Source organism: Ammospiza caudacuta, chromosome 2 (assembly GCF_027887145.1).
Source record: "Ammospiza caudacuta isolate bAmmCau1 chromosome 2, bAmmCau1.pri, whole genome shotgun sequence".
Classification (NCBI taxonomy): domain Eukaryota; kingdom Metazoa; phylum Chordata; class Aves; order Passeriformes; family Passerellidae; genus Ammospiza; species Ammospiza caudacuta.
Genome location: NC_080594.1, coordinates 89,230,490 through 89,256,775, shown reverse-complemented (window position 1 = coordinate 89,256,775; position 26,286 = coordinate 89,230,490). Strand labels below are relative to the sequence as shown.

Sequence of the window (26,286 nt, the reverse complement as noted above, 5' to 3'; positions counted from 1 at the left end):
TTCATCAGTATTTTCCACTTATTTAATATAATTCTTGTCAGAGCAAACTCCAGTATTTTGTAACACAGAGAGAGGAAAGGATACAAAAGATTAAAAGATAAACTGATCTAAGCCTCTTCTCTCAGCAGAATATTATCTCTTGATGCTCAGCAGCTGATGAATATGAGCAACCAAAGAACTCCATGTATAAAATCTGCAGCTTGGAATTTTTTCAAAAGAGCTTACTCTTCTTGAATGAAATCAAGAAATTCACCAGTGCAAAAAGCATCTTTCTTTGTCTATATTTGTAATTTGCTTTAAGGGTGAATTTTTGTCAACAGTGCAACAATGCAAAATCCCTGAATAGACAGAACTTGGCTCCTCTCTCCTCTTATTACCTTTTCGCTGATGTAAAACTTACACAGAGTCACAGCAGTATAAAATAAACCAAATGAAGTTGTAAGGACATAAAGTCGCCAACATTTTGAAATGTGAAGACGCTTAGTTTTCAAAATACAACACATGCAGTCGACTGATAACTACTGAAACACACTAAAAATTATGCTATGGTGTATGTCAACAGTGTCTAAGAATTGTAATACATGTCCACCCCAGCACTTGATAGTTTTAAAATTCTCTGACAAAATAGAAAATAATTTGCATATGCAAACAATTCAAGTCCTTGACCTCAATGCTATTCTGAGCTTCTGTAGATAAAAAGAAGACATACATTTTCTTTCCAAACTCAAATTACAACTCAAACCAATGTTTCAGATTGTCTTTACCTTGAGCTTGTTTGTGCAGACAAGGCATTTTGATAAGATCTATGCCAACACTTCATTGTTTTTGTACAAACAGCTGGGACTACAGAAGGCAAACACCAAGATGAAATCTATAAAGAGTCACACAATGTGCTATGGATTTCTTTGCCTTTTCCTTTCCAAGACATGGTTCTATTACAAGATACAGGACACTGTGCATTTAGTTCTCATGACTTACCATTGGGCTACTGAATGCAGTGTGCTTTGAGAGTATGCTGGCTCTTTTTGCTTCAGCTCTGCTCCCCGTGCGCCGGTGGGTTTTGGTGCTCTGGCTCCTGTGAATCACTTTGATGCTCTGATGGCTGCAGATACTGTCCCGCTGGGACAGAGTTCCTCCTTTTGGGGCTGCCTCTTCTTCTTCTGAATCAGGTTCTTGGTACATTGCTAAGCGTTTGGCTATCAGTAAAAAAAAAAGAGGGACAAATGCTGCATATGTTAAAAGTGGCTTAGAAACAGGGAGAGGGACATGGTGACTTTTTTTCAGGTGATCTGATTTTATATTATGCTGTGCTTTCTCAGTAATAATCTCCATTACCAGGAGATAAAGTGTAGTCTTAATTGAATGGTAGTATCTAATGGAGGATGCAGATAACATAATTAGAAATGTAACACAATGCACTGTCTCCCTTATCATCACATTCTCTCTGAAAGGCAGTTAGACTCTGCAGTAATTCAGTGCATCCCTGAAGACTATTCTCCAGCTCTGCCTGATGAAATCAACCAAATAATTTGGTCTTCACTTGAAATCTGAGTAGGAAATAAACAATCCAGAAATTTTTCATGTCATTTCCGACACAAACTTCAAATTAAGTATTTTCCAGCCAAAATGTCACAGCTACTGAGTACCAGTTACTGACACCTGAAATGTACCCAGAACACCACACCTACAGAGCACTACTGGTTTTGTTTTACATACAGAGATGAGGTACAGACAGCATTAAAGCCTTGCTTAAGCTCAGGGCCATTTGCTGCAGAGTGGAGACATGAACCCAAATTCTAGCCTAGTGTCAAAACCACTGTGGAGCCTGTGCCTTCTTCTCTGCATGACAGGACAATGCAGCATGCAGTATGAAAAGCAGGGGACCCTCACCTACTGCAACACTTGTTCCTATCACCATCTGCTGCAGTGACCAATTCCTGGTTTACACAGAATGAGTTTTTCCAAATGATATATTTTAGATGAATACTTCCTCAGTGAAGAATCCAACCAAGCCAATTAATGCTAGAAAACAATCCTGGCAGTTAGATATAGAGAAATCAAAAAGGAAACAGAAAGCAGAGGTGTGAAACAGCTGTGGAATCCCACCCCTCTAATGACAGGCTGTACAAAAGTCTGTTGTACGGGCTATATACAAAAATACACACAAGGTATTTTTTCATTCCTAAAGACCATGGACATTTAGTGTCTGGGTGATTCATTAGGCAGGCAAATGCCACTCTAACAGGTATCTATTTATTCCTTCATTATGTATTCATTGAAAAGTTTTTCATTATGCTTCCAAAATAATCCACACCATACAGTACAAGTTACATACTTGTGGCTCAGTTTGTTTCGGTTCTCCAGTGTAACAAATTAGATTTTCCTAATAGCAAATGATAAATCACTAGCATGAAAGTTAATTATTCAGGCCTTTAACAAACAAAGAAATTATTTCAAAATACTTCCTGAGAATAATCTTGCATTTTATAGGGTGAGTTTGGCACACGATTGCTTTTAATGTAGCTAGCTTTACAAACAAAGAAAAACCCACCCTCACTATCCACTGCAATTTCCAAACATGTTTTAGCTGTCAAAAAGCAGCTGGAGGAGTTGAAAGCAGACCACACACAGTACATGGTGATAGCTCTATCACTACAGTATTATGCATCAGAGGTTTTTTCAATTCCATTTGAAACACGTATAGGCTTTGTCTGAAATCCAGGAAATGGGAGTTTCTCAGTCCTGGCTGTGTCTGCTCACCTGGTCACTGCTCTAACTCTGTGCCCAAGGATGCAACTCCTCCACTGCACTCTGACTCCTCCTGGCAAAAAATTCAGACCATGGATGTAGAATGGACCATAGCACATTTGGAGACAGAAAGGACACACTGCAGTTCACTTCTGCCCTGCAACTTGAACAGAGCCCTGCAGCCCAGGTCCTGAGGCTGATGGTGAATGACTGGGGAGTCTCCTTCATTGGCATTATTTGGTGGGATACATGCTCCTCTGTGTCATGTGGCAGGAAACAGGTTGAGCAACATCACATTCACTGCTGTGTAGGCAGCTGCTCCTTGAGGCACACAGCTTCCAAGAGAATACCACAGCCCTGCTGCCTTTTCCTTTCAGGACCTGCCTAGTTATCTGATTTGTATTACAGAACCTACAGGACAGCTCAAAGAATTAGGGAGGCCACTGGTCGCCTTGGCCCTTTTGTTGCATGGTAATAAGCTACAAGTAAATGAAGTTCAAAACCAGCCTCAAGCAGAGCTGGTGCCACATATGGACAAGGCCACTCTCAGGAAAAGCATAAGAAAAGTTTGGATTTGCCACAGGGATAATATTTTCACTATAGATGCCAGACATTTGAATGCTAGACAGAAATTTGAGCTGCTTCTTCTCATAACAGGTAACATCCCTTGACAGGGAAAGGGATGTTACAATTACTTCAGCTTTGCAAAATGTGCCACTCAGTTGGTCCAACTCCTTTATAAGCAGAGGTTTTTTTAAAAAGGATACATTTTCTTTAATAATCACACCTACTTTAGGTTTCTGCTCTGAAAATATTTCTTGAGATATAAGACCTCAAAGATCCTGAACTGAATATAATTTTATTCCCTGTATAAAAACCCTATGGTTAAGCAGAGAATGCATTTCATGTACAATACAGTTATGCCTGCATACCATGTCTCTGGATTCCTCACTGCTCTTTCTTCTATTAGATCTAAACATATTTTGTTTATTCAACATAGCAAAAGCTGTTTCCTAATGCAGCAGTTTATTTATTAGCATTACACTGATAGTGTGGTTCTTTTTAGTCTCTATAATAGCTATCTCTTGCTCCCTATACAGGTTTTATTGTAACACATCCATTTAATTGTCCTTGCCCCTGAGAAAAAGGAGGAAAAGGGAAAGTAGGAACAAGACTAGAATCTCATTTAACCAAATCAAATGCAATTCTTTTGATACAAATGGTGTTATTTCAGTTTATACCAAGGGAAACCCGACAGCAACAACAAAAAACAAGCCTGAGCACCTTTAAACATTTTCTCAAGTGCAGTCTTACACATTATGCAGCAAGAATGAAAGAGTTTAAAGAAATAATGAAGCGTGGTTCAATCGCTATGCTATGGCTGAGGTTCACACTGCTTCAGCTGCGCAGTGCGTGCCTCTCTGGGAACACGCTGTTCTCTCCACCCACTCAGCTCCCTCCAATTGAGAACCTTTTCCTGTGAACATTATAACCTGAGAGACATTGTTCTGGGATACTTTTCAGTTTCAGCACTAAAAATTGATGGTCTTGATCGTTTTTTCTATCCAGTTTCTTATTAAGGGCAAAGACACAAACTTTGGTAACACAGCAATGCAATTTATGAAAGTCAGATTGCACTATCCTGTACTCCACTTTATATTTATGACACAAAGAAGAAACAACAGTTAATACTTATTCCATTAACCTTCTTTTATCTTTCATAAGACTGCAGAAGCTATAAATAAAACTCCTGTAATAGCTGCCAAGTATCGAGAAGATAAATTCTTTATCTTCTTGAAGATAAATTCTTTAATTTTAAAAATCCTTTAATTTAATTTTGATTTTGGGTTTTTTTTCTGTTTTACCTTCCATGCCATATATGCTCTATGACAAGGAGCCCATTTCTCAGGCTGACAGAGACTGTTGCCACACAGCCAGATGTTCCGCTAACTTGAAATGAGATTGGGAACCTGTAAAGAATTTCCCTTCAAGCAACATGAAACTGCAGACCCCTCAAGCCAGGATACTTAAGCTGTCTCATTGTGTGGGCACTATTTCACCATGGAAAATTTCCATTTTGCTTCAAACCAGTCAATAAGGCTGCTACTGAACTGGCACTGTATGTGCAGCACTTACACCATCACACCACCTTATTTCCTTATTATAAGTGCAAGTTTATTTCACTCTGAAGTGCACTCTAGTGTCTACATAAAGATCGAGAGAAGCAGCTAGAATGCTAAAAATTTATACAAGTTGGCTAACATAATCCTAATTTATTTTGCTAGAACTTGCCCATAAGAGCAAGCCTTGAGATAAGAAAGCACCAAGATTTCCCTTCCTCTAACCTTTTGACCTCCCCAGGGGCTTAATAACCTTAAGTCCTTTATTAAGAACCCTTTACTCAGAAACTGAGATTACTTTTTTTCTTGAGATTTTTTCAGAGAAAATGTCAGTGTAGGTATATGGTTAGAGAGAAGTAGAGAAGTAGTACTTGTCTCTAGGGATGAGTTATTCTGTCTTTTTAAAGTGGGGCACTCACTCCCTATGTACTGAGTTCTACATCTGCTCATACTGGCTCTGTCCTTAGTTACCAATTAGAAATTTTTAAAAAGCAGTAAGAAAGGTAAAGAGAAACTACAAAAAAGCTACACAGAATGCCTTAAGCACCCAGTTCTGCTAAATATTTTCAGCTTTCCAGGAAAGGCTAGATGGACTATCCTGGTTTATAAAGCACGTCAGATGTTAAAGGTGGCAAATGAGAAATCCCTTTGGAAGCAACCACTGCATTTATGGAACAGGTTTTTCAATTTCTATATCCTAAAGAAAAAATAATTCTCTAATATGCCTGGACTATGCAAGCTATGTTCTCATGAGTGCACACAAAAAGAGTGAGAAAATTCCACTACAAAACAGCCCCCTGAAGTAGGAAAGATTTTTTTTAGCATAATGTATTTTCCTATAAAAATTACTTGCTAGCCAACCTTCAACAAGAAAAACTGGACAGCAGTAAGAAACTCATTCTCTCTCAGATTTAGTGATTGAGAAACTTTGTTAAACAAGAGAAAATCACGCAGGTTTTTATCATCTACCTTCACTTCCATAAACTTCTCTTATTGTTATGTTGTCTATAGTTTTTTCAGTCATTGGAAGGAAAGGGGAGGAATTCAAAGAATGAAAAATTCAGATTTTTCAGATTTGTGTGGTTGTATTCATGGAGATTCAATTTGCGTTTTGTCAACAGCTTCATACAATGGGTAGCTAAAACTAGAAAAACAGAGATCACATCCCATAGGCAAGAGGGTGATCAATGCAGCATTTGGTAAACAACTACGACAAATGTCAGGCCAAGACCATCTGGTTGTAGCTAAATCATGTAAGGACTTTCAGAAGCACAGTGGGCTTTTGGACACCTACTGTCTCTGGGATTAGCAGGCAAACTTGGGGCATGGCCAGTTCTAAGAATTGTTAGAAGCTGCCTCCTAGCCTGAAAGAAGAGTGCTGGTATGGTCATGCAATTTGACATACAGGGAAACAACACATTTTCTCCTTTTTTTTATGCTAACATGTTTTGGGCTAGAAGGTACTACTGATTGGAAGAGTAATTCTGGCATTTAGGCAGAGTATAGTGCTAATGGGTATTCTGTAAATACCCAAGACACTTATGAATGGGAAAATCATTCTTCTACATGGAGTGGTCCATGGCATACCCTGCTCCTAAATTAACACTCTGCCAGCCAAGAAGAACCTTTGGAGAAGATAATGGCCATACAGACATGAGGTGGGAATTCTCTTTGTCTGTACAGAGAATTCTACACCACAGAGATATAGGTATGATGGTACTAGAGAACCATCATAGATGTATAAAAAATATCTGATAAATTACATCCCAGAAATGTTTAATTTTCACCAGTAACTGTAAACTTATCAGATTACTATCCTCCACGCAAATATCAGCAATTAGGCAACTAGTATCCCATTCTTGTCAATATAGTCTCCACAGGAACTAAATGTGCAGTGCAAATTCCCATAGTTTGATCCAAATCAGTGCATAATCCACTACCAAAATACTGTAAATGACCTCAACAGTGCTGAGTATTTCATAGTGCTTCCATCATGGAACTATTATTACGTATGCTACATTCCTGGATTCCTCTTCAGTGCTAAGCTTTTGCATAACAGAACCTATGAGTAATACTTTGTATTACCTCCAGCTGATTCTGTCTCACACTAGTGCAATTTATTGCCCTCTATTATTTATGCTTTTGTCACTTCTTGTCTATACTATAACAATGCAATACTCCTAGGCAAAGCGCCATCCAGCAGTCGTAAGAAACCTGGAGCTTATAGAGAATTCTGGAGGAAAATGTTTTCTCCAGAACATTCATGAAAAATTGCTTCCCATGCCTAAAAATGTATTAAGTCTCACTCTGGGTTTCTGTTTTTATGTTAAAGCATGTAAGAATTGCTTCAACTCTGCACAAGGTCCACATAAATCTCTGTGATGAAAATCATAATTAACACGTCCATGTCTGATGCAAAACAGAACTCTCCCTCATAATCACAAAGCTCACCTTTCACACGGGGAAGGATAGTCCCACCACTCAAGAAAAAGACATGCTGCCTCAAGTATGCCAAACTGAACACAGCATAGCATACACCTTTAAAGTAGCTCCCAACCCCCCAGAATTGTGTATTGCATGTGCAGGGAGAGGAAGAAGGGGAAAGATCAATCTACATGTCAGGGAACTCATGTGCATTGCTTAATGCACTCCCTGAGTGCAAGGAACTGAGATATGACAATGTCAAATGCAGTATAGTAACAAGTAGAACAGAAAAAAATGGGATAATTTCTCATAACTCTGAATAAATTTTAGGGAGAAGAGCTTATAAAGCAGCATAGAGAAAATTTATGATAGCTATTCACAATCTCTTGGTTGAGTAATTAACAGATATGCAGTAGTCCTAGATTATGCAGAAAAAAAATGCTTTAAAAGAGAATAAGAGTTCAAAAGTTCGGAAATTTCAGACCTCAATTTGCCAGTGTAGACATAACTCTCCTTCTCTGTGTGTGTGCATGGTTTAGCCCAAGGACATAGGGCCTCCAACTGACTTCAGTGGAAAACTTGCCAGAAAATCTTGCCACGGGAAAAAAAGTCTGCGACATCTAAACCTTGTTCTTGGATATGGCTGAATGGTGCTGTTATAACTGAAATTTCTCTCCTAAAATTTATGCCTGAGGCAAACGTCTGGCATGACAAATTTGAAAGAATAGTTAAAAATTTTGTCCAGCTATCCAAAACTGAAAACAGGATCTTATCGTGAGCAGGGTCAAACAACTGGAATGACAGGCACTGCTACCCCACCACAGCAGAATAACAACTTAAATGAAAGAGCTCAGAGCACGGTTATTTCCATCCTTAGACATCAACCTTTACAGTGGAAAATGACCTGTTATTGGCAGCTTTTGCATCCTGAACCATGTGCAATAATTTTAAATTAACTTCTTCATATAGAGTGCTACTCAAAGTTTGATTCCAAGAAATAAACCACTGTGCAGAAAAAAAACCAACTTGGATATGTGAAGATGTAGTGTCATCTTTGAAACAGATCAAAAAATGCAAAAGCATTTTACTTGATTTTCTAGCATATATGGCGGACTCAGATCACTCCCTAGGTAAAAGATTTTAGAATTTTCTATTTCACTAAATCTTCAGCAAAACTTGAGGTGCAGAGCAGGATGGCATCAGTTATAATGTATACAGGAAATTCAGATACTCTGGTATAAGACACAGAAAAGTGGCTGACAAATAATTTGCAAGTAAGCACACAGGAATGAAATGTTGATGCACACCCTAAAACCAGAAAGAGCTGTGATAGACATTTTATCATACCTAAACAAGAAGGCTTCAGCAGCAGAAAAGATAACAGATGGTTATAAAATCAAACTGCAGAACAGAGCTAACAAAATACTTGAATGAAGCATAGTATTTATTATGTTATTTATACTGATTATAGAGAACAAAATAAATAGAAACGATCACAATTTATATAAAGAATTATAGAGAAAGACCTATTTTCCTTAGAGGAAAAATAACAAAAGAATAAAATGCTGTTTAAATATTCTGTGTCAATTTAAAAATTATATTTGTCAGAAATGTTATACTGACTGGAGTTACAATGAAGCCGAAACAAAGCCATAGGTGAAAAGAAGGACTGAAAAAAAATCAATCAGTTTATGTATCTGACACTTTTGTTTGTAGTGACATTCACTCTGTTTTCTTTAACTTTTATATTGTAATATGAAATCATAAGAAGAAAGTGTGCCCAAACATAGATTTCTGTTAAATTCACTAAATCTGAAGAAAAAATATCTGAACATTCAATATTCAAACTTAAGGGCCTGAGTTCAGCTGACATATCATCAGATGACACCAAGCTCATAAAAAAAACCTTCTCTGAACTGTTTTAATTGTCAATAACATCATTCTTGAGAGGAACAGAAAACACTCTTAAATTAGTGTAAATAAGCAAACAATCAATGGCAGAGAAGAAGCAAAAAGGAATGCATTATCAAGAGTGTCACAAGCAGGTTTAGGAATCCAGTAATATTCTCTAAGTTCTAATTCTTTTCTCTTTCTTACCTACTTTACAGAGGTAGAAAGTCACAGGTTCTCCCTAAGTCCTTTCTGCAACACTTGTAACGCTACCCAAAGGTCTAGTTTCTTGGAAAAAAAAGTGCCTTAAATGTAAGGTCTCAGCACTGCTTTAAAGTAGGAGAAAAAAAAGAACAATCCACTACTTCAAAATATCTTTTTCCTGTTTAAGATCTTGTCATCTTTCTAAAGCATGTTTTAGAGTTCCCAGTCTATTTTGAGTCTTTATCTTATTCTCTATCTTATTTGTAAGCTGAAATTCTCTAGTGTTCTTTGAGAAAACTTCCTAATCAGAAGTTTTATGTGTTTTGTAAAATAAGAAACTTATTTTTTACAAACAAGAAAATTGTAGTTGTCAATATTTTCTTGCATACAGAATATTATTTGAAGAGTTAATATCTGTTCTTTCAAAAATTATAATGACAGCATGTTAGAGAAAAATACCAGTAACTACAAACACTGTAAAATAAGAAATTATAATTTTAAAAGGATGAAGAAATAATGCACGGATGACAGCTCTCACACTGCCTTGTGAAAAATAATAATCTTTTACTGTTTTAAGAGCCTGATACTTGAATGTGGATATTCCCTCCACTGCACTGTTCATAGAGCAAACATACCTGACACAGACACTTTTCACACAGGAGCACTGAAAAGACTCTGACTAAAGTAACATAAAATATGCAATTCTATCCAATTATGTTTCTTGTTAATATGAAAACTGGTACCTTTGCATTTATTTCTCAGTACAAAAGGATCATGTCATTGCAGGTATTCAATCAGACACTAATCTGGCTGTATGCTTTTAAGTGTTATTTTACACTGTGTGCTTAAACACACCAAAGAAGTGGGATACCAGCAGCACCACTGATTTTCTTACATCAGCCATGCACTCAAGTGCTCTATTACATCAGGAGCTAAAGCCAGAAGCTTTAAATGTCTCAACAACATACTGTAGCTATTACAGAACACTCTGGTAAGATTGCCATTGCTAGCTGAACACAGCCATCGAATTATACTGATCTGACAACAGCTGTTAAACTTCTTTTGTTTTCCTTTTTGATTTAAGATTACAGCAACTTTTATGGCTACTCCAGTTTGCCCAAAGTACAACGGTTAGATAGAAAACGTGACCATGAGCTCACCGTTATCATCATGGGAATACTCTATTCCAGAAACAGTACATCTTCGGAAAACCATCTTGTTTTCTGTCAGTGTCCCAGTCTTGTCTGAAAAGATAAACTGCACCTGACCCAAGTCTTCTGTGATATTTAAAGCTCGGCACTGCAGCTGAGAGTCTGTTTCTTCATCATATAAATCTTTATCTTGATGAATAAAGTATACTTGGCAGATTTTAACTATTTCAATAGATACATACAAAGAAATTGGAATCAGAACCTAGAGTACACAAAAGGAAAGAATTAGGAGAAAACAGAAGCAAGAACACAATTATTAAAGCTAATTAATTTGGTACTAGACTGGAACATAAAGAGGGTATGTACTTTAAACATTTATTCTAAAGTTATTATCATGTTTAAAGAGTTTATTTACTGTGTTAGATGAGGAAAACCTATGGTGAATTGCAGAGCTGGAATGCATTATTATGTCTAGAAAACTGATTATCAAAACATGGACAGAAGCAAGTATTTCTTAGGCTAATAAGCTGAGCTTTACACTAGTTGGGGAAGGAAAAGAAAAAAAAATCCCAACCCAAATCAGACCATACAATCAGAATACTGTAGATGTGAAAGGACTGAATAAAATTGTTCTGCATAAATAGACTGTTTACAAATTCACTTTGCAGGAATACAAGAAACAAAGTGAGAAATGTTAATCTTTTCATAGGAACAATATCTTTGGCCTTGACTTTTGTACTGCAAATTATTTGAATGAAGATCACATTTTATAAGTGCTGAAGAAGGAGAGATGAAAATATTTTCAACTATTTCTTGAGGATTGTCAAAACTACATAAAATATCTAATTTTTACATGAGCTTTTCTCTGCAGATTTTTTTCAGGATAGAAATGCCTGACTGCATACATTGTTTAGTTTTCTGAATTAGATACGTGGGAGAAATTATAGCATGGCTGTGGGTGGTTAATGTGGTCATTTAAACAAAAACTACAGTGAAATGTAGGTGTTTAAAGAAATCAGTGGTGAATTTTCTTAACCAGTATCATAACTCAATCCCTCAGGGTAAAAATTATTTTTACAGTCTTTTTCATTCCCTTTTATAAACAAGTTGCTGCCTCCAGTAAAGCAACCTCCTCCAGTGTCCCACTATGCAAACTTCCATATATCTCAGTGACATGAGGTTCTTTTACTTCTCTGAAATTAACCACCTCTACCATTCAAGATGTTTCTCCTAGGGACCAAGAAACTTTTAACATAGTTTGTTACCTGTCTGACATAGGGTTTTGCTAAGAGAAATATATGTGAAAAGCTGTTAAAAAGTATAAAATTTATTTTCATAGCAGAACACTGTACCCCAAGTGGCATCCTCAGTCTTTGAGGTGCTGTTCTGCAGTAGTTAGATAGGAAGAGTAAAGCTTGTTTTCTGGTTCATGGGGTTGTTCCTCCCCAGGTGCAGGACCCTGCACTTGCCTATGCTGAATTTCAGGCACTCCTCCTCTGAGCATCTCGCCAACCTGCCAAGGTCCTTCTGAAGGGCTGCACAGCCCTCTGGGGTATTGGCCACTCCTCCCAGCTTGGTGACAGTGAACTTGCTGAGGAGGCATCTGCCCTTCATACAAGTTATTGGTGAGTAAGTTAAAGAGCACTGGGCCCAGTATTGAACCTTGGGGGACATCAGTAGTGACAGGCCTCCAAACAGACCCTGTGCTACTGATTACAACCCTCTGGGATCTTTTTAGTGCTTGATTAGCTTCTTACATGCCTTAGTGGTGAAATGAGTACTACATATATTGCACGTATGTAACTTTATGCAGCCGACTAGGAAGAGAGGTGACAGCATGTACAACTTGATTACCTGGAACACTATGATCATTGTCAGAAATAAATACACTGAAGCTAAAACAGGTGACAAATATTTGCCATCGGGCCCTGGAACATCAAAAATTGGTTTCTTCTTCTCACCATATTGCCATACCCATACACCATGACCTGCAGAAAAATTGGAAGAGAGAAAAAAGCAAATTAACTCCAAGCAAAAAGGCTTCTGGTATGACTTTGTTCTTAAGAGTTATGTGGGGAATTGTTATTTGTTTTCAAATATTCTGCATGACTTCTGAAAAATGCCCCAAACCCATGGATTTTTCTTCCTTGGGATTTGGAATTTGATAAAGGGCTTTGGCTGTCCTTAAGGCATGCAAGACTAATTTCTCATAACTTTATCTAAACAAAGTGAGCTGGCTAGTCTAAATTAGTAGTTTAGACTGTTTCTGTCATCACCAAAGAAAACGACACTTCTTCAGAAAAAGATCTATTTCAGTGATATGCTGTGTGTTAAAATGAAAGAACTCAACTGACTGGACTAGATATATGTACCAGTCAGCTATCAGTAAACTAGCTTTAGAAGAAACTTTAATTTTACTGTGCAAATTATATCCACCACATGCACAGAACTAATGAAATAACAGTATCAACAGAGTCAATATCATGGAAGCTGAGGAATGAAGAGCAAAAGAAACTACATGTCGTGCTCAAAATGTTTTCTTTTTTTAATTGACTGTGCTGATAGCTAAATAAATATAAGATTTTTATTGTTTTGGGAAAATTACATTCTTGGTAGAGAGACAGAACGTTGCCTTTTTAAGTATAGCACTAAGATTTAAAATCCTAAAATCCCTAAAATGGTATGCCTGATGTTTTTAAGGCGTAAAAAACAAAGAATTCTTCTGCAACAAAAAGCATTCAAACTATCACTATATAGTGAAAATTTTTCTGATTATGAAAATCAGAAATAAAGGACAAAGGTCTACTTTAAAAATAATCTTCTGTAAATCATCCTTTGACAAGATCCTTTACATATTGATGCATAAACCCAATACTGAGTGCTTGAAAAATAAAAACACATAAGCGAGCACATTATTTTGTCCCTATACTACCAATATGAGATCACACACATGATGTCTTTATTGATGTATATATTTTTATTCTTGAGAGCAAAAATAGAAAGCTCCACACTGAGAATGACCTACATTAAGGTTTTTTTTATAAATGCCCTTATATTTTCGAAAGAATTAAGTGTCATATCTCCAGTTATACTTTATAGACAGAAGGTAGAAATGGCCTGATTTCTACAGAGCACCAGGCAACTCAAAGGGCTGGAGCAAATTTATTTCCAGCTGCTTGTGGCTGTCAGCACCGCGAACAGGTTGCGCTGGCCCTCTGCTGGCAGCTCCCAGCCCTGTAGCAGACGGGACAGAGGGGAAGGTGCACTTGTCACCTACCGAGTGCCACCTCGGGGAGCCCCAGCAAGGCTGAAGCCACTCACAGGGGACACCCGCTGCTGCTGCTGCTGCTGCTGCTCTGGGGACACCGCCCAGGGCGCACTGGCAGGGGGACAGCTGCAGGCAGTAGCTCCCTGCCATGAAGCCTCACCACGACACTCCAGCCCTGAGGACTGGGCTCCCCAACACTGAAACTCTACAAAAATGGGTCATGAACTCAGTGGAAACAAACAAGCTGGCTGGTTCACAACTGGAAATACTCATCTTTAAGCATTTAACAATACCTGGAAAAAGGCACAAAGAGATATATTAAAGTGGCGTAAGATTGTTATTAAACCTACACCATGGTTGTTAAGAAACATTCTGGTGTTTATGCCACATGACTCACATGCAAACATTACAGAACACACAAATATTAAGGAAATGGAATTCACATACTGTATATAATTTTTTTTTTTTTTTGTGCCAAATGTAAAACTCAATTCTTTCTCACAAATGAACAGAAAAAAGGCCTGAGGAGACATAACCTGAACTGCAGCATTTCCTCAAACACTCCCAGAAGTTTAGAGAGTATTCTGCTTGGATTTATGCAGACTTTTGCTTATTTCTTCTATGTTATGACTGCAGCCTTAGGGACAGTGAGTCCATGTTGTGTACTGTGCTCTCAATTTAATAAGGAGTACTGGGGAATACCACTGTGCTGATTTTGTTTACTCTCTGCTCATAAATTACTCTACTGCCTGATTAATGGCAAGTTACACTTTACCACCTGTAATTTTGAGGGGACTACATATAAACTGGGGGCTTTTTTGGGCTTGACATTTTTGGATGCTATCAAGGGTAGTATAATCTAAGCCTTCAGATCTCTGGTACTAATAGCATATATTTTATTGAGATTAAGAAGGTATTTAGATCAGGTTGTGTATCAAGACATTTTAATTGTTTGACAAAAATAAGTACGGAGACAGCTTTATGGATTTTATGTGTTGGCAGACATATGTTTTTGATAAAGCTACGTGCATGAATCCCAAGACAGTGTAATATTTAATTTAAATAGCAGTGTTTCTACTAGTGAAGAGCACTTACCAATGGCAGAAAACAGACACATGATTAGAAGTATGAGGACACACCAAAGGACATCGGCATTCATCTGCCTTTCCAGCTTACTGCGCTTGTAACGTGGTCCATTATTATTTAACAAGGCTTTGGTCTCATGCCCTGCAGAAAGAATTGCACCAAACATGTCATATGGAACTTGCCTATTATTGTATAGCTATAAAAAGGTGGTATGTCCTGTAAGACAGAAAAGCAGCTCTTACCTGCATAGATTACTATTCCTGCAACTTCTTCTGTGTTTCTAACGGTACATCCACGTAACAAAAGATTCTCTTTGAACAATCCATCCTTTTTTCCACTTTTATGAATACTACAGAAAATTTAAAAACAGAACAAAATTCGGCATGTCAAAACATTAAGCTTGTTACATCATACTTGTAATATAACAAGCCCAAGATCTTCAGCATTTAAGAAGTTTTTCAATTTGATGGCAAAATATTTCATTGGATCCTCCTCCTGGGAAGGTTCTCTGCTGGATTTTGAAAACTGAGATTACTTACCCAAGGATCCCTGACATGCATCAGCCCATCTGGAGCAGCACCAGTTGCTGTTGGATATACAAATGTCCTGGACAAATGCTCACTAGAGATACGTGGGCCAAATCAACAGCATGTGTGCAGCCTAGCTAATGCTTGGAAAATGCACTGGACTTCCTGTGCATGTGTAAACTGACTGAGCAATCACAGTTAATCCAGTCCACCTAAAGGCAGCTATGTACTGGATAGAATTAACCCACTACTCACATGTGCTTACTAAATAAATCCTAGAAAGCAATATGGTGAAATTGGGAAATGACTGTGCTTCACAAGTAGCCATACTAAGGAAGATGTGCCAGGGGTAAGACACATCAGTTCAGTGAAAGGAAAAGGAAAAGTATTCTGTGTTTTTATTCCATGTATCAGTGAGAACATGAGAAATTATTTTCAGAACTGTCTTACCAACTATCTAAAAATGGCCTGCACCCTGAGGATTCTTGTTGACTAACACCAAAACAGAGAAGAAAAATGGAATGAAGTCACATTTCTACTACAACTTATTATCTGTTGGGCATGGACTGACTGGAATTTCAGCTGACAGAGAAATACAGAAAATAGCCTTATGAGAATTAACAGGGAAATACTAAAAAAAAAAGTAATTAAAAGTTAGAATTTTTACTATGTAAAAAAGACAAATCAAATAATAATTTAAAACTAATTTCAAATGAATAGTTTCATTTTATCAACTGAAGTACCCCAATGCCAGACTAAAGCAAGTCTGGATTGTTTAAATGTTGCCCTCACTTTCAGACCATCAAAACCATCACACTTTCAATATGCTACACTAAAATTAACATTGTGCTGCTGGAACACCAAATCTTATGTCTACCTGGATTTGAGCATTTAAAATCCTCTGTACCCTGAAATCTGCAAACTGGCTTAAAATTGTCCTTTTTATGTAAAGGTGGAGTTCTTTTTATTTGCTTCCTATTTTCTAAGCCTTCACATCTGGGTTATATATATATGCTTTTCCCTGTTAGGTACTTCTCTTTTTCTAAATGAGGACCAAAATTATAATTGAAGTACAGACTTCTAGGATCTCAGGCCTAGGAGCTACACCAAATATGCTGAGATTTGTAAGAAGAAAAGCTTCACATTGGTGAGTTCTCTGTACTTGTCCCAGTCTAGTAGGACTACTTGCAGAATTTTTTGTAATGCTAGTTATACTACAAAACCTCAACAGTCAATGCTTTTAGTGAGCAGAATATACCTGTGTGCATATACACACACATACACAGCCTTTTTTAGTTCAGCACAATATATTATACCCACCCTCTGCACAAAATATATACATATATATTGAAAGTATTGATGCTTCAACAAGTATGCTTAGCTTTTTTTGCAGGGATGGAGAAGATGCAGTGGGTTTGACAACTGAGGTAGCAGCTGCACTGACAACATCTGACTAGAGGCCAGAAACAGAGAAAAAAAGAAGTGGATAACACCAAATTTGCAATTCTAACATGAAAGTTAAAGGTGGTTTTTTAGTCAGGAGACAACTTCCCCTGCTCAGCCCATCCTCCCTGCCAGTCTCAGACAGAACAGAGCTTTTACTTCTGTTCTTTTCAGCAAACCTCCTTAAGCCATTGTCTCACCTTTTGCCAAAACAGTATCAGCTGGGGGGCTGCCCAACATCCCTCTGGCAGAATGTCAGTAGGTATCAATTTGTCTGTGCTTGAACTATGGGAAATAATTTCTTAATGATTCCATACTGTCAAAATTACACTGCTACTAGGATTCTGTCATTCCTCTGATTTTTAAGCCTAAATTCTGCATTAGGCTTTCTTATAAATCATGAGAATGTCTGAATTTCCAATAAAATCTCCAAATGACAGTTATGATTCCTGTTAATAAATGAGATTTTGTAGAGATCAACCTTCCTAAGTGGTTCTTGCTGTGGCTTATAGTTTTATAACCTCTGTTAGTTTTTTACACTTAACAGTAACAGTGGACTGTGCAAGGTATATTGCACATGGCAAACTTCATATACAATTACTTGTATATTTGTTCTATAAAATGATATATTTGTTCTTACTATCTTAGCTTACAAAACAACTCCAAAGCAATTGTGCAACATCTGACATTAACCTGTAGGTGTTAAAACCCCAATCTACTGTCCTCACCCACAGGCTGAGCCTTCTTAGCACATCTCATCCTTACATGCATTTGCTACTGCTTTTTACTTTTCCAAATCCAAATGAAGTCAGAGAACTCAACTGTTGCTCACCAGACCTTTAGAAAATATGGATGAAATCAAAATCTGGAAGAAAAAAGCCAGCAGAGGCCGGAGGAAACTAATCATTTGCCTCCTGTCTGCAGTCACTCCCAGTGACTCAGTACCACAACATACACATGAAACAGTTGGGCACTGATGATAAAAGGAAGGAAAAATTGCAGACATGAAGGTCTGGATTAAAAAATAATGAAAACTAGACTTAGATAAAACTGCTCACTTTGATAACAAACCTGCCAATTGTAAACTTTGGTTTGAGAGACAGCCTAGTTCCTATTTCTAGCCCTGTAGAGTTATAAACCTCAAGCCTGTTAAAAAGGCTGAAGAGTCTGTTTTCCCCTTTCTAGATTTTGGCCAGTGTAAGTTACAGGCAAAGAAGGAAAATTTTCTCTGTCATTCTTTAGAACAGCGTCTGGCTGAAGCCACTCAGATGCTTGGAATGCAAAGGCTAAGCCGTGAGGAAATGCACTGGCAAGTGTGGGTGCAATGCTCTTTTTCTCTGCAATTTCTCACGTGGATGACACTGCAAAAATGTGGTATCTTCACATCTAAAATACAAATGCACCACAAATTAGGAGAAGTGGGCAGATCATTTGCAGTTAACTACTATTACGCTACAGTACTCTGAAAGTCTTTATACAGAAGTAAGCCTCTGGTTTAATACAGCAATGCAAAAATTAGCTCACTTCAGCTTTCTATTGTTTCTATTCAGCTTTCTAACAGTTTCAACTTGTTACTTATGTGTCTTGTTAACTTACTTGTTAACTTATGTGTCTACCAGCATTAAATAACAAGGTAACCAATGATAACTGTATTCAAAAGAGAGTATTTTCTTTCAAATTTTGGTTTATCAAGTGTCTTACAAAGGAAATGGTAGATCTGGCATTACTTTCCAAGGCTTGACACTCCCAAAGAAGATATTCAACAATATTAAACATGATATCAGTTAACATTACCAGTCAGAAAATTCCTGACTCTCAATTGATGCAAATTAGTCTAGGTTGCTTTGGGCTTTTATTGCAGGATTGCATCAGTTACTATAGCCATTAAAGAGACATCACTATAGATTTATATTTGTTTTTTCTTTAAAAAGTTGTAATATGATTTTCTATTAATTTGGTTTTGTTACATTATGACAACCTTTCAAATAGAAGTACACACATGCATTCATCTCCTTCTTCTTCTTACAACTCCAAGCTATACTTATTTTGGTATGATCAAATAAAATTTTATGTTCTTGTCTAAGAATAAAATTATTATTTTCAAAAAGCTGAAAAGTGAGATTCCCAATTACAACTTCTCTTTTTCCCTTGCCCATATACACAAAAAGGTACAAACAAGATTTTAAAGCAAATATTTCTATTTTTGGAACCTGGAATTGGATTTTTGAATGTTTGCCATGCATACTGTACATAATCTGGCTAGACACATATGGGCGGGGGGCATGTTAGGTTTTGTTCTATTCCCTTACACAGAATATGCTTATAAGGGAAATAAAAGTGAGGGGACATGCTTGGGTTATTTGGGGGTGCAGAAACTGTAAAAGAATTAAAGTAAGCGCCTGAATAGAACTGGTAGTCTGCCTGTGCATCTGCACACCCCAAGTGTGTTCAATGCAGATTGTGCCAACACAACTGAAGAATTCAGATGCAGTAATGTGCATGTACACATTTTCAGATACAGGATAGGGCTAGGCCCATCTCAGTGCATTTTGCAGTTATATTTTTTTTTTCATTGTAATTTCTCCTTTTATCCTGGCCTGCCTCTGTTACATTGGCTACCAATAGTGATTTTGTTTCAGGAAAACTGTAGGGAACAGAATTTTTTACATGTTTACAGCATACACACACAAAAATATTTCTATTTCCTGAGAGATTTGTCAGCACAGACATTAAAACCAAAGACCACATTTCATACAGGAAAAAAAATCTGAATCAAAACTGGAAACCTAGTAAGTAGTCAAAATGTCTAGGAAAATTTGGTGGTAATGTTTCAGCACAGCTTTTACATACGGATTGGTTGAAAGTCTATTGTTTCACAGGATTCCTATTCAATATTTTGGTATCATTTCAGTTGAGCTGTTATTGGCTGGTAGCTATTTGATCCATTACTCCAAGCAGCAGCTACCAGTAAAATTTTGAACAAGAATTAAGATCTGAGTTTGACATGACAATGCCATGTTTCAATTTAGATATGTTAATTGCTATTCATCTTGTTAATGTATTATTGGAAATAGACTCCTGATTCCATTATACTAATGAAGGAACTCTAAAAAGTGTGGGGGGGAAGCCTTCTTCTGTGATAAATTAAGGGACTGAGAATTTATTTGTTGAGGGGTTGCTCCCTACTCTCTAATTCTAATGGCCCATGGGCCTTTAGCTGTAAATCTCTTGGAACATAGCTGATGAGAGCTGGAAATCACCTGATGCTTTCTGCCAGATTCAAAATTTGTGTCAAAACATATTCACATCATTTGTGAAACTACAAAATACAAAGAAGATTAAATATAATCAATACTAAACAATAGGCATCAAAAAGATAATACCATGTTTTCTGCTATGTAATTCAAATGGTTCTGTAACTTACATGCCACAGCCTTTTCCACATATAGTAAATAAGTAAATATATAATGGAAGAAAAATTTATGCATATTTTCTACAGTATTCTGCTCAATATTTTGGGGACTAAGATTCACACATAAAGTGTGCTAGAAAAGCTGCCAAACTTTCCATTTCCATATCTGGAAATGGCATGTCTACAGTAGAGCAGGCTCTCTATTACACACCCTCATGCAGTAATGTCTAATACTAAACTTTTTTCTTCATATGAACTGTAGAGCTTTGTGCTGCTAAATAAAGGAACACATTTTCCCACACTACAACTTGATGTAGTTTAAAGAAACTGTCCTGATTTACACAAGTTGACAGTACATCCTACACAATCTGTGACATCTGAGAGTAGTAACTATGGTGGTAAATGGCATCACTATAAAAAAACTCCCCAAGCTCCAGCAATTTACCTTGTGACATTTACACAATTTAATACTGCTTATCACTCCTAATCAACATGGGTGGTAAATCACTGTATTTGAAATGGAATTAGTGTCAGTTTAACTCTCATCATTAAAATTTGGGCAGAAATTATGTATCCTGGGCTCTCACTCTGCACAAGGTTAACAGACTGTAGAAAATAAGTCATTCAAGAGTGCATTTCCTAAGCCACCACAATCAACATACCCTTACACTACAGACCAGGCTACATAAGAAGCGAATCCTAAAACTTTTGCACATCCTAAACCATTTGTTCTTGCACATCCTAAAACAGTTGTTTTTGAGCAGGACTGAGATGAGCACCCTGTTAATGTAGTTTGTTTATTTAGAATTAAGTCAAGTGAGCATAGGTGAGGCGATAATGTACAGGCATACCCACTGTGTGAGCCAATCATTTCATTTTATCTGAATGATAAGAAAAGGAATAGTGCCATAGCTGGAGAAGTATCAGTTTTGCCTTCTGATTTTCCTCAATGACACATGTATTAAAAGAAACATGCAATAGACCTATCTTCATGAAAGTGCACAACAGATTGTGCTTGTTTGTTGCCTCTCTTGGACTTGTTTTCTATTTCTTCCCATTTCCAGATGGGCTTTTTTGATCCAAGAAGGGAAAGGAGAAAAGTGCCTGTAAATGCAGTGCTTCATACATTCATTTCTGTAGTGTAAGCTGACTGAAGGTAGCAAATAAATCCATCCTAAGTAATGGAAATATGACGTTCCCATCTCACCCTGAAGACAGGATCCTCTAAAAGAGCCTTAAATATGCAGCCCTATTTAGATGTGATGATGATGCAACTTACAGAAGACACAGCAAAGCAAATAAGCATTTGTTTTATTCCATATTAGAGAAAAGGAGCGTATTATAGTGAAAGATACTATATGAAATACTCACATGTAACCTCGAAACCTACTTAAGTCATTGTTTGGCTTCTCACATTCAATCACACTTGTGAACTTCAAGGGGTCAAATTCTGAATCCTGGAATAATAAGAGTGTTCATTATTTAGAGCAAAGACATGAAAATTATATTCAAAATAACTTGCTTTTCGAATTTTTGTAATATTATAAAGTCTATTTTTTTTTCCCAAAGGCAATGAAAGCAAAGATGCGGACCATTGGCACTGAAAACCACAGGGACCTGAGGAAAAAAAATCCAAAGATGACTCCCAAAATCTCCCTCTCCAGTTGCTTCTGTTCTGCAACTGGAATATGGCAAATGATTTTGATCTGCAGTGGAAAAATGAAATTTACCTGAAAAATCTCAAAATCTTTAACATTATCATTATCTTTCATGTTCAGTGAAGCTAGTGAAAATTTAGAACAATATAAGTCAATACACCGCCAATTATCAAAAAGCTAAGACGAGCTTTTGAAATATTAGCAAACTTTCTTGATTGCTTCATGCCAACTGAGATGAATTAGTCTACTATAGTAAATTACACATTTGGCAGAATAACTTTTTCTTAATAATCACTTAAAAACCTTCTTGATTGTCTAACTCATTACTCTGAAACTGCTATTGTTGCTGACTATTTAAGTTTACCTGTAGTTAGCACCTTATTGTGTTTGAGGAAAAACATCATATCACAGCAGAATTACCTTGTTAAATAAAAATCAAGATTCTCCTTTTATTGCTAGCTCAAACTACACATTGAAAGCAGACATATCTGATCCTGGTGCTGCAGACAAGGCTATTTACCTCCATCAGTGAAGATAACTTCTATAAAACTGCTTTGCATGCCATTTGAAGCAAAGAACTAATCGTGAATTATCATATTATTAAGCTTTCAATAGTGACACCACTTCATATGTTATATTTTATAATGGTTTTGCTGAGCTGCTGGAGACCCCAACCACTACTTTTTAGAGTACACCTGTGAGAATGGTTGACTGAGAACCAGTAATCACAGGACAGACACAATTTTATTGCCAGTTTCTCTGAAACACACAGGTGTCTCTGGGGTTTTTTGATGTTGACTCTATTCAGGTGAAAGAAACCAGATTTTGAGTAAGACATAAAAGAAACTAGAGGATATGTCAGGATCAAAACCAACACCCTCCATTTTTCTGCTGGTTACACCTGGAAGAAGACAGACTTACACTATATATGTGACAATTCAAACCACCCACACCTGAGACTTTTGAAAACCTTTTCTGTATTTTCAAGAAACACGAGATGATAAAGAGAACTGTGAAAATGGGCTGTCACTTAGAAACAGCTACAACCCACTGGAGGAATGAAAAATTTTGACGTGCAGAATTCAGCTTGTAAACAAGGAGGAAAAAAAAGTAGTAAAAACAAAGGACAGCTCTGAGTTGAGACTGCTTTGCTGAGAATCAGACTCCCCAAATTACATCAAGCTTGGCAGTCAAGAACCTGAGCCTTGGCAAGAAATAACACCTGCCTGTTGTCCCACATGATCTTTTCCTTCCTTGTCCCAGGATGTTCCTTGGCGGCAGAAAAAAAAATAAAAGGTATAGGAAAAATAATCTACAAATATCCACCACTGTAGCTTAAACTGCATTTATAAATTGGATGGAATGGGAAACATTTCTTTTCTCCTTATTATAACATAATATATATCTAATAAATTTAATTTAGCACAAATTTTTATTCAATTGTCTTAAAAAAGAAAAGAAATAAATCCTAACATCTTTGATGAATGTCTGTGAGGGAATCCTAGAGACACCTAATAATGAACCCCAAAGCAATCAAATGCAGATTTTGTATGGCTGCTGAACTCAGGAGAGAGAGTGTGGTTGGACACATTACCTTGTAGGACAGCTGAGTTCCCTTTCTGCTAAGAAAATCTGTCACTAAGGTTTATATTTCACAAATAAAGATTTTAAAAAGTACTTAAATCTAGAGCCTCCTAAAGTCTTCAAAAAAAAAAAGACAGATCTTGTCAAGATCAGAGAGGACTACATGTACCCAACCTCTCCATCAGTACCATGCAATATTGTCTTTCTCCCTCCTTTGTTTGTGGATCTCTTTTCATTTATGACTCAGTTTTGGAACTAAAAGTCCTTTATCATTAAATCTGTCTGTATATTTGTGTTCTGTTACAATTAACTTGAAATATGTGATTATGGTCTTTACCCAGATAATATCTGGGAGTGAAAATCCAATTAGAATAGTAGTTTATGTAAGGAAAAAAAGCTGATGAATTCTGATTTATGGCAAAAGCTCTTTGGTTTATTAATAAATCAAACTGCTTCATCTCTTCCCTGTGAAGAGCAAGGGCAAATATACACTGTATATTCCAGCTGATGACACTGTTTTGATGTGAAAATACCTTTTGGTAAATGAAAGAACAAATATGTTAAACACAGCCTGTGTGTGACTGCTTTCAGTGGTTACAAAGAAGCACAAATTTAATGTAAGATTTCACAATGATCAAAGTATAGCTCTTTTTAATGCTGATACTCACACTTCGACAGCAATTGAAACACAAACTGTGATGATGTTCTCATGTATTAGCAGCTAAGAGAAGCTGCAGTTTGACAGAAGTTAAAACCAAAACTGTTGCTTTTACAGCATACAGATTTTGCTCTTTTTTTCTTGGTAAAAGTCCATGAAAAAAAATTTTCCACCACCACCTTTATTTTTCTCTTACACTGAATTTCTGCATCACTGTTAAGACACAAGAAACAAGATCAAAATATGGTCAAACGCTGAACTGGCCCAGAGCTTTGTGCAGCAGTTACCTGATGTGCCTGATTTTGTGTAGCTTCCCACTTGGAGAACTGCTGGGCATTAAAGCTGTCCCAGTACCAAGGGGGATGAAAAGCTCCACGCCTAGACAGACTGCAATCTGAGATGAGGCTTTCCAGTGCCTCATCTCTCTGAAATCTTGACTTCTGGGGTGTTCTCATCATCCCCCTGTGCACATCAACAAGGCTGGGTCATACACAAAAAGCAGCTGGGGGCATTTTTTAATTTTCTGAAGATATGTATCATTTTTTATCGGATACCTTGGCAGCTGTCCCAAACTTTTGACTTGTGCACCACTGGCCCGAACAACTGACTCTGGCTGATAAAAACTGGGGAGAGATTTACTGATTGCACAGAAGTTCCCCAGAGTATTTTACAAAACTGTAGGGTAGCAAAGGCCAGGGCTAACTTCTGTTCATGTCAGTCACATTATTTCTGTCAAACAACCAGTTCTTCTTTTGCTACAATGTACATTTTTCTTGCTATGACTATTTCTAAGGATAAGCCCCCATAAAATAAAGTAAAGCAAAACTTACTGCTTTCACTCAAGGCAGGTATTTTGCTACTGGGTAGAGCTTAAGGGCACTACCCATTAGAGCCCAGACCCGTGCTCTAATAATCCACTATGCTTCAGAAGAGCACTAAATTATGCTTGAGATATATTGGAGGAGTAAAATCCACTTCTTGCTCAACTTTTCTGCCCTATTATGTCATATCAAAATGAAAAAAAAAAAAACAGGAAAACAAAAAAAAAAAAAAAAAAAGAAGGGCTTTGATTGAATAAGAAACTGACTTCCATGAAATCCCTGACTTCACTTTTTGATTTTGCCAAGATAGCTTTAGTCCACTGCTTTTCTTGGGAAAAAAAATGCTGATTTCTTAGGAAGTCAGAATACCTTCATAGGTATTTCTGAAAGTTTGAAATTTGTCAAGAGGACACATGGTGATAGTTACATTGGGTATTTTATATACTCAGGGATTCCATGGAATGTATTTCATTTCTTCAGGACTCTTCTTGCTAGAAAAATGTTTAACATCCTATACATATATCCTATTTCTTCCACTTTCTTAAAGCCTTGAGAAATTCATTCTTAGTCTAAATGCAGCAGTGGAAAAGCTTGTTTTCCTTACATAAGCAGACCTAGTCAAACTGCAAAAACCTACTAAATATTGATTCCTTCAAAGTTGAATTTCAAATTAAAGTTAAATTGCAGATGCAAAGGGTTTTGTGACTAGCCTTTTAACAATGCACTAGCTAGTAAATCTCACAAAAAGTTCAATTTAAAACAATATCTTAGGTCTGCAATAATTGTGCTGTGTCTTACACCCTAAAAAGATGAAGCATTGAGGGGAAGAAAATGTTACAATGTCTTTATAGAGTGGGAAACCAACAGGTAGACAGATGAAGACAGTATAAAGATTTGTCACAAAAAAAGCAGAATTTAGCTGTCTCCAATATGACTTTGTAGCTTCAGCTGTAAGATGATTCTGAATCTCCACAGTAAAATGCCAACCTTTTCAGTTCTGCTGGCAACCTCACGAAACTGTCATAGCTCAAGAAGCAAAGCATGCCAGATGAGTCAGTTTGACAATTACACAATGTTCAAACAACATATTTCCCTTCATTAAATGCCTGTTGTATGGGTGATTTAATAGCCTGCTAGTGATATTAATAATGCATAGTTATTAAAATGTTTTCCTTTATTCATCTGCCCTACTTTACTGCTGCAGAAACCTGACTTTGATGTTCAGTCCTTCCCCCAGCAGGACAGCAGTGGGTGCCCAGGATGCCCTTGGGTGACAGTGACAGCTACCCGCT

The 26,286-nt window shown here is 37.0% G+C and overlaps 1 protein-coding gene across 1 annotated transcript in view; it reads right to left on the bottom strand.

Moving 5' to 3' along the window:
* Positions 1–26,286, bottom strand: part of ATP10A (ATPase phospholipid transporting 10A (putative)) — a 108,836-nt gene that overhangs the window by 27,568 nt on the left and 54,982 nt on the right. The window contains exons 3-8 of the mRNA XM_058825077.1: positions 21,645–21,730; positions 15,134–15,240; positions 14,901–15,032; positions 12,392–12,525; positions 10,547–10,799; positions 979–1,196 (exon numbers count right to left, since the gene is read on the bottom strand). Of these exons, the coding sequence (XP_058681060.1) occupies positions 979–1,196; positions 10,547–10,799; positions 12,392–12,525; positions 14,901–15,032; positions 15,134–15,240; positions 21,645–21,730 (930 nt within the window). The remainder of the gene's footprint in view (positions 1–978; positions 1,197–10,546; positions 10,800–12,391; positions 12,526–14,900; positions 15,033–15,133; positions 15,241–21,644; positions 21,731–26,286) is intronic.